This window comes from Plecotus auritus (genome assembly GCF_963455305.1).
Source record: "Plecotus auritus genome assembly, chromosome: 9".
Taxonomy (NCBI): Eukaryota; Metazoa; Chordata; class Mammalia; order Chiroptera; family Vespertilionidae; genus Plecotus; species Plecotus auritus.
The window spans coordinates 22,398,339-22,407,634 of record NC_137783.1 but is presented as its reverse complement, the minus strand read 5'-3'; the positions used below and the strand labels follow the sequence as shown (position 1 = coordinate 22,407,634).

At 48.9% G+C, this 9,296-nt stretch overlaps 1 protein-coding gene across 1 annotated transcript in view; it reads right to left on the bottom strand.

The window, feature by feature from the left end:
* Positions 1-3,521: 3,521 nt before the first annotated feature.
* Positions 3,522-9,296, bottom strand: part of RRP12 (ribosomal RNA processing 12 homolog) — a 30,665-nt gene continuing 24,890 nt past the window's right edge. Inside the window, exons 30-34 of the mRNA XM_080687480.1 lie at positions 8,430-8,479; positions 6,453-6,525; positions 5,683-5,750; positions 5,328-5,410; positions 3,522-5,006 (exon numbers count right to left, since the gene is read on the bottom strand). Coding sequence (XP_080543606.1) covers positions 4,904-5,006; positions 5,328-5,410; positions 5,683-5,750; positions 6,453-6,525; positions 8,430-8,479 — 377 coding nt within the window. The 3' untranslated portion in view covers positions 3,522-4,903. The remainder of the gene's footprint in view (positions 5,007-5,327; positions 5,411-5,682; positions 5,751-6,452; positions 6,526-8,429; positions 8,480-9,296) is intronic.

The window sequence follows — 9,296 nt, the reverse complement described above, 5'->3', positions numbered from 1 at the left end:
TGGATCTAGCCCAATTGGGGTGGGGTGGCCGGCAGGGTCTGGGTCTCACGCGATCTCGAGGTGCATGTGGGTGGGCGGGGACTTGACTCTGGGTCCTGTGGTGAGCCCCAGACAGATAGGAGGAAGGTTTTCATATACATTTTACTAATTTTCTTTCATCTCTGACACTTCTATTATAAAGGGCAAATAGCAATATTAAATTATTTCCTCTAATTAATCCCCTTTTAATGTGCACAAATTTCGTGCACCGGGTCACTAATCTACTGATAATTGACCACAGCCCTCCATGACCAATCAACAGGACTTGGGAGAAAACCTTCTGCCACTGCAGCCATGGCCCTGGATGGCTCAGCTAGCTGCTAACAGCTTGGTAAATGTTTCTAATGGCAACAGCTACATTTAAGTATGATTTCAGGAAATGGCAAGCCAGCTTACACTGCCCCAAATCAGGGTTATTTTCTGGAGCACAGTTATCTATTCATAATAACATAGACCAAAAATAGAACATAGAGCAGTCATCATGTCATTTCCTAAATATTGCTCTGCACATGATCAGGACCTAGTGATGGCATTAAATTCCTGTGTACATCAAGGAGCAATACACTCATGGACTCAAAGATCCTTTGTAAATAAACTGAGCGAGGTCCACAGGGCAGGTGTTTCAGCCAGGTCACTGAAAACAATGTTTACGAAGTGTGTACATTGGTAGGTAAAAACTTTGTGATAGTCAAATGCAAATTTAGAATATAAACTTGTATTTTAACACTGTGTTTGTATCCCCAAACGCCCTGTGTATAGAAAAAGAAAATAGGGATGAAATATACTAGGGTTAACAGAAGAATTTGGTGGAATGATTCTAGCCCGTTTTTTCCCAAATGTTGTGAATCTTTATTTCTATTTTTTTAAAATATATTTTATTGATATCTTACAGAGAGGAAGGGAGAGGGACAGAGAGCCAGAAACATCGATGAGAGAGAAACATCCATCGGCTGCCTCCTGCACACCTCCTACTGGAGATGTGCCCGCAACCAAGGTACGTGCCCTTGACTGGAATCGAACCTGGGACCCTTCAGTCCGCAGGCCGACGCTCTATCCGCTGAGCCAAACCGGTTTCGGCTTTATTTCTATTTTTTAAAATATATTTTTATTGATTTCAGAGAAGGGAGAGGGAGATAGAAACATCAATGATGAGAGAGAACCATTGATCAGCTGCCTCCTGCATGCCCCCTACCAGGGATCGAGTCCCCAACCTGGGCATGTGCCCTTGACTGGAATCAAACCTGGGACCCTTCAGTCCACAGGCCGACTCTCTATCCACTGAGCCAAATTGGCTAGGGCAGTGGTCGGCAAACTCATTAGTCAACAGAGCCAAATATCAACAGTACAACGATTGAAATTTCTTTTGAGAGCCAAATTTTTTAAACTTAAACTTCTTCTAACACCACTTCTTCAAAATAGACTCGCCCAGGCCGTGGTATTTTGTGAAAGAGCCACACTCAAGGGGCCAAAGAGCCGCATGTGGCTCGTGAGCTGCGGTTTGCCGACCACTGGGCTAGGGCAATCTTTATTACCTTTATAGTGAAACAGAGAATACATTCTAATTTTCTAAGTTACCCTTTGAAGAAGCATATGCAACCAAAAAGAATGAAAACAGACTACTTTTTTAAATAAATTTTTTAAAAATATATTTTTATTGATTTCAGAGAGGAAGGAAGAGGGAGAGATAGAAACATCCATGATAAGAGAAATAATTTAATATTGCTATTTGCCCTCCTGCAAGTCCCCCACTGGAGATTGAGCCCACAACCCGGGCATATGCCCTCGACCGGAATTGAACCTGGGACCTTTCAGTTCACAGACTGACGCTCTATCTACTGAGCCAAATTGGCTAGGGTGAAAACAGACTACTTTAATGTCTTACTTTTCTCACATGTTGCAAACAATACAGAAAAACATAACCAAGCATGTGGAGTGAGGCAGGCTTGCAAATAAGACCACAGACCTAACATGACAGCCACTGTCAGGAATAAATTCGTGCCTGGGGTAGGCTTGGCTTAACTTGATCCTCCTGTGTTCAGACGTGTCATGAGCAAATTGCCTGACCAAATCCTCTGCCAATACAAAGGTTGCTGTTTTGGTGCAGTCAGGTGGGGTATTCTGTTTTCATTTCTGAGAACGAGTAGAGGATGGAGCCCAGAAAAGAAAGCTTGAAGAAGTCTCCGAGTCTGAAACTGCCAAAAGCACAATGGGATTAAAGTGGCAAATCTGGATCTTGGTGGAGGCCCTCAACCATTGTAGTTGCCCTGAAATTGAACGAGCCTTGTGTTGAACACTTCTGATTCCCCTGCACCTCCATTATTAAAACAAAAGCAGTATTGCCCAACCAGGGTGGCTCAGTGGTTGAGTGTCAACCTATGAACTAGGAGGTCCTGGTTCAATTCCTAAACAGGACACATGCCCTAGTTGTGAGCTCGGCTCAATACTCAGTAGGGGGCATGCAGGAGGCAGCCAATCAGTGATTCTCTCTCATCATTGATGTTTCTCTCTCTCTCTGAAATCAATAAAAATATATTAAAAAAAAAAAAAAAAGAAACAGCCCTGACTGGTTTGGCTCAGTGGATAGAGCGTCGGCCTGTGGACTCAAGGGTCCCAGGTTTGATTACGGTCAAAGGCATGTACCTTGGTTGCGGGCACATATCCAGTGGGGGTGTGCAGGAGGCAGCTGATCGATGTTTCTCTCTTCGATGTTTCTAACTTTCTATCCCTCTCACTTCCTCTCTGTAAAAAATCAATAAAAACATTAAAAAAAATTAAAAAAAAAAGAAAAGCAGTATCGACTTTCTTAACAGATGTTTCAAACACCTGAAATTTATGGGGCAGATTAATTCTTGCCTCTGCATCAAGATAATTTGCACTTGCCCTAGCTGGTTTGGCTCAGTGGATAGAGCGTCGACCTGCAGACTAAATGGTCCCAGGTTCGATTCCAGTCAAGGGCACATGCTCAGGTTGCGGGCTCGATCCCCAGTGGGGAGTGTGCAAGAGGCACCCAATCAATGATTCTCTCTCATCACTGATGTTTCTCTCTCTCTCTCTCCCTCTTCCTTCCTCTCTGAAATTAATAAAAATATATTTAAAAAAAAAGATAATTTGCACTTGAAGTCTACTTCCAAAAGAATATTAAGTTCAACACATCACTAACAACCACCTTTCTTGGTTACCTGCCCCTCCCACCTTTGAAAGAAAACAAAGCTCCTTAGAAGATACACTATAAAAAGCAAGTTGGTTGCCAAAACCGGTTTGGCTCAGTGGATAGAGCGTCAGCCTGCAGACTGGGGGGTCCCAGGTTCGATTCCAGTCAATGGCATGTAACTTGGTTGCAGGCACATCCCCAGTGGGGGGTGTGCAGGAGGCAGCTGATCGATGTTTCTCTCTCATCGATGTTTCTGACTATCCCTCTTCCTTCCTCTCTGTAAAAAATCAATAAAAAAATATATTAAAAAAAAAAAAAAAAAAAGCAAGTTGGCTTCAAACTTTTTAAAGACATCAATATTGGGCAATTAGCTCATACCTGCATCTACTTACATGAAGCCCCTACTACCTCTGGATATATTTCCTGAGAAAATAATAAAGGCTGGATAGGCTTAATTTGACCCACCTTGTGTCCAGAAGTGTAACGATGGGTGTCACAGTTAGACCACCTTTGCAAATCTCTAATTCCACTTCTTTTGACCACCTTTCTGTTCTTGCTGCTGTTCCATTCCAGACTGTGAACAAGGCATGTACACAGCGCCACCTCTGGGCGAAGTTTAGTTCTTTTAAGCTTCTAAGCCCAAAATCAGGAGGAGGAAATGTCCTAATTTGGGGTTAAGACTTGAGTGCCCTCAGAGGATGAGTGGCAAAGTGCACAGGGCCTCCTGGGAGCTTCATCAGAGCCAAGCGCATTAAACCGGAATGGAAATGATTAAGTAATGTTTGTATATGTGTTTGGTCTCATCTCAAACAGGAAGATTCTGAGATGAGGAAAGCTGGAATCAAATGCCAGGGGATAAAGCATAAACCCTCATATTTGGGGGTGGGGAATAGCCCTGGGGTCTTTGCTTCTTGATGCCTGCTGGGAACCCACACACACGGGGAACCCTGGGCTGATGGACAAGTGGCCTGAGGCGCGAGGGGGTCTGCATCTTCTCTGCTCCAGGCCAACAAAGCTGGGCGGCAGGATTCACACTGCTGTGTACCACAACCTGACCCACTTCTCTGGAAAAAAGAGAAGGTGAGGATCAGACAGGTGGGTAACCAGGCTGTGCCTGGCAGACGGAGGGCCTTGGGAACACTGCTGAATCGTGAACAAAGCGGCTGGGAGGAACCTGAGCTCAGAGGCAGCCATGCTGGAGTTCCCTTTCCAGTCTGAGTCTGTGGTGCTCAACCACAGGTGGGTGTCCCTGAGCCCTGGACTGGATGCCAGGATTGAGAGGAAAGGGTCAAGACACTGTTGCCAATGACCAGACGCTGTTCTTGTCCCCGAAGGAGGCAGGTGATGACACACAATGTTTCTAGGGACAATGCATGGTGATGCATGTTTATTCTATGTCGGTCACAGCAAACCTCACACACCTAGACGACAGCCAGGCTGAGAATGTCACGTGGCATGAGCAGCTGGAGCAAATGGACGACCGTCCACTCTGCTGCACAGGCCACTCCGGGCAGAACGCACCGACGCCTCACGGGCCTATGCACAGGCACCGAGGCACATCCCCATCTCCAGTTCCCAAGGACATCTCTAAAAGGCGATTCCCGTTTGGAATTCCCAAAATCCTGCGTGCCTCTGAGAACCAAGCCCTGATTCCAACAGTTCATTCTGAGTCCTGGCTCTGCCACAGACTGAGCCGCCCTGGGGGCCTGGGGTTCAGGGCCGACGATCCTTTCTGCGGAGCTTGTGTCCCACCTGGGATCCCCGCTGGGCAGCTTTCACCAGGCCTTTGAACTGTCCCTGCAGCTTCACCTTCTTCCTGCAGGGACAAGGAACAGAAGGGTCACATCTCACCGAGAACAGGAGGCCCTCCTTCCCATAATGTCAAAAGATGGCTCCCCCCACCAGCAGGAAGAGAGGAGCAGCGGGAGTGCTGCCCGGAAGTGGGCAGCCCATGAGCTACCCATCATGTTTAAAGGGGCAGTTCAAGTTAACAATACACGTAGGTACCAACTACATGAAGGTGCATGTGAAAAAGTAAAATTAAAACACTGGAAGAGATTTGAGCAATTGAATCGAGAGCTTAATGAGAATAAGGCCCTCCAGGGCACAGCTCCAGGCCCCGGCCCCAGCATCATACCTGCGGTTGAGCTTGGTTCTGTTGAGGGGGATGTAAGCATAGGGGTCGAGCCGACCTTTCTTCTTCACGTCACCCTTTGCTTTCTGCTCATGCAGAGAAACAGAGTCAGCTAGGAGTGCGGGGTTCCCCTTCTCCCCCCTCCCCACTTGCCGGACCCTGCGTTGACTCTGCGTCCTCCCTGCCCTTCATTCTGTGCCTCAGGTGGCGCCAAAGACTTTTCGTGGCTCTGGAAACCAACCCAAGGTCTGGACTTTAGATGCTAACAAGACCTCCGTCTAGCTCCACAGGTGCCTCTCCAGGACGGCACAGATGCCCACCCTTTCCCACACGCTCTGCCCCCACCAACAGCTTTTACCTTGGCCTTGTATTCGGCCCCGGGTGTAGCCTTCTTGCCCACAGGGCGATGGATGCCAGAGCCTCCAGCTAGAGGAGGAATAGAGGTCAAAAGTCAGACTAAGCCAGGGCAGCCTCCTCCGAGAGGTAATGAACACCTCTTCGGAGAACTGTTGGGGAGATGGATCACGGCCAGGAACCTAGCTCTGTCCCCTAACAACCAAGGACAAATACTTTTCTCCAGAAGGACTGTCCACTTACTTGATAGGCCACAGGGCTCCTCAGACTGACTCGAACCCACAGAGAACATATATTCTCCACTAACATAAAATACCACCACCCCCCCGCCAAGCTAATCTGCTCCATTTGTTCTAGGAGAAAGCACACAGGCTTCAAAGTCAGACAGACCTGGGTTCAACTCCCAGCTCGAACCTCAGGCAAGTCTCTTAACTTTCTGGAGCCTCTTAACCTCATCTGTAAAATGAGGCACTATAGGCCTTCTCACACACCAACACCGTGAGACAGAATGGCAGCTCTTAGTCCATCGTACAGACGTGAAAGCTGTGCTTAAAGGAACCCATATATTGCCAAGATCAGTGTCATTTCCAGCCTGTACTTCAACACAGTTGTGGATGGATTGCTAACTTGGGAGGATTGCCAAAGTATAAGCCAATCTTTGCTGGTGGCAAGTGAGTGCAACCAGACTGTACAACCTCGTGGCTCTGCCCACAATAAACCCTGCCGAATACCGGTGACAGAGAACAGAGTTTCAAGAAAGAGTGGAAGCCTCACCTTGGTACTGAGGAGGCATCTCTAGCTCCTCATCATCAGCCTCTTTCTGACGCTTGAGCTTCTGGTGTTTTTTCTACAAAGGGATAAGCAAAGCTCATGAACAAGGGGATGTGGTCATCCTCGCTAGTGGTAACAGTAAAAGCAATCATAACCTGCATTAGCAGGAAAGGCCTCTGCCAAGCACTTGATCCCCTACTTACAGGTGAGGACACTAAGGCTCAGAGAGGATAAGTAACCATCCAAGATCACACAGCTAGGCAGGACAGAAGCAAGGTTCCAGCTCAGGTCCTCACTGCTGAGCCTGAGCTTGTCTTGGCTTCTCCACTGCTCTGCCTCTCCACACTGAAGTCCCTGCACAGGGCCCTTCTGGGTACTTTGACCCTAGCTTAGCCCCAGTCTTCCTAGCAGGTAAATGAGGTCCTCAGCCTCTTTGGAGAGAACAGCTTTACCAGTCCTTTGCCTCACATGAACTTCACTCCCCTCTCCCCAGGAGTCAAACACTCACTGAGTGCCAGGCCCTGGGGACGCAGGGCACAGGACCAACTTCTTGTGGTCCAGGGAGTCTCAGGCAGGTGGGAAAGCCCTGCTCAACCAGTTATCACTGTCTCTCAACAATGCTACCATCCCAGGAGCTGTGAGCGTGGAGCACAGGACAGCTCAGTTCACCCAATTATATCCAACAGGAAGTGACTCAGCACTTACTACATGCAGTTACTACAGCACCCAGTTAGGTGCTCCAAGGGGAGAGGTGGGCCTGACAGCAGCCCAGCCCAGCCCAGCAGAAGATCTGAGCCTCAAAAATGACGAGGCCAGGCAGAGGAATGTTGTGCAGAAGACCTCAGATCCGTGGGCTAGCAGCCACACTGTGGTCTGGGCCACAATGCCTGGGAAGCCTCTTCAAACTACAGATTCCTGGGGCTCAAGCTCCCCAGGGGATCCCCAGGCAGGCTGCAGCACACACAGGGTGTGTCTGGGCAACGTGGACACAGCAGAGTGGACTCCTACTGGAGAAACAGAAACTGGCTGGAAGTGGGACTCTGGCTGCATCAGAGGGTGACAGCTCAGCTTGTTCTTGGTTCAGCTGGCACCTGGCCACAGCTATGCCCGCTGGCAGCTGCAGTTGTCACTTGTCCCCCAGCATTTTAATGATGTCATAACTGCAGACAAAGGAGTGGGATTTAGCAACTGCCATTCAGTAAAGCCCCTGGGATCTCGATGGCAGGTGATGATTTGCCATGAGCCAACTGTGGAGTGAGTGTGGCCACCCAGGTCCTTCTCGGTGCCTTGAGACAAGGAGCCCAGTCCTGCGGCACTGAACCGTGGGGCCCTCCCCAGAGGGTGTGGTCAGTTCCCGCTCTCCCGGAGGAAGAGTAGGCTGTGGAAGGACTGCAAAGCCACATGTGAGGATGCACTACAGCAACCAGGGAGGCTTTGGCCAGACAAGATTTCCAGGAAAAATGCAATAACAGTAAGAACAGTCACCACTTATTTAGCATCACTAAGTGCCATGCACTTCACATATAAGCCAGGATTTAGGTTCAGGCGGTGACCCTGGGCAGGGTATTTATCTTCTGTGAGCCCCTCTGGAAATGGGGGTGATAAATAGTGATTGTGGGGCTCTAAGCATCCCTCAATGGTGGATGCCTCCACCCCATGCGGGAGCTGCCTCTTGGAGCATGCAGGCCAGCAGTTGCTCTTGCAGCCTACACAGCACCCCCCTCATGGAGAAGGGGGTTTCTCTTTCTTCTTTCAGCTGAATAACCCAGCCAACAATGAAGGAAGCCCCCTCCCAAGCCCCACAGAATGGTCCGCCATGACACTGCTGTGGAAGACACACACCACACCCAGGGACAGCCTGCTGCGCACATCCCTGAGGCTCTACTGAGCAGCCAGGAAGCACAGGTGAGACCGCAAGAAGCTGCCAGGCCCAAGGCTTAGGTCTGAGGGCCCGGCCCTCCGTCAGCAGGAATTACTCACACTCCTGACACCCAAGTCTTCCATCAGGTCAGCCATCTCTTCATCCTCCCCTGGAGCCAAAAGGAAGAGAAGCCTGTGAGCACACAGGAGGCCCCGCTTTCCCAGAGGCGCTCCCCCCGCCCCCAATTCCTTCCTGCCTCCTCTTGGCTCATCAGGCCGAGGGAACTGCCAGCTACCTCCCAGGAACCCTGTGTCCTTCTGTGGGAGCCGAGACCCCTGAACACTGACCCTCTCTCCCCGTCCTAGGTCCCAGGGACAACAGCCCTTTAAGGAAGTGGTGACCCCACTTCTGAGGTAAATACAGTTTTCTCTGCAACTCTAAGGTAAACCCAGGTTTCCTAGGGAGCCAGGCACCCCTGCAGCACCCCTACTTCACTTTGCTGGGAGGACTACTTTATTCTCCTACCTGAGGACTTTTTTTTTTTTTTCCTGTATGTGCTGGGCATTGTGTGGGGGATATAAAGAAGTGTGAACCAACAAACTGGTTCTACATTAAGAAATTGGACTACATGAGCCCTAACCGGTTTGGCTCAGTGGATGGAGCGTCGGCCTGCGGACTGAAGGGTCCCAGGTTCAATTCCAGTCAAGGGCATGTACCTTGGTTGCGGGCACATCCCCAGTTGGGGGTGTGCAGGAAGCAGCTGATCAATGTTTCTAACTGTCTATCCCTCTCCCTTCCTCTCTGTAAAATATCAATAATATATATATATATATGTATATATATATATATAAAGAAATTGGACTACATGAAAATTTACAAGTTTCTTTGTGTCAAAGGACACATCAACAGACTGAAAAAGCAACCTACAGAATGGGAGAAAATATTTATAAATCATACACCCGATAAAGGGATAATATGCTGAATAT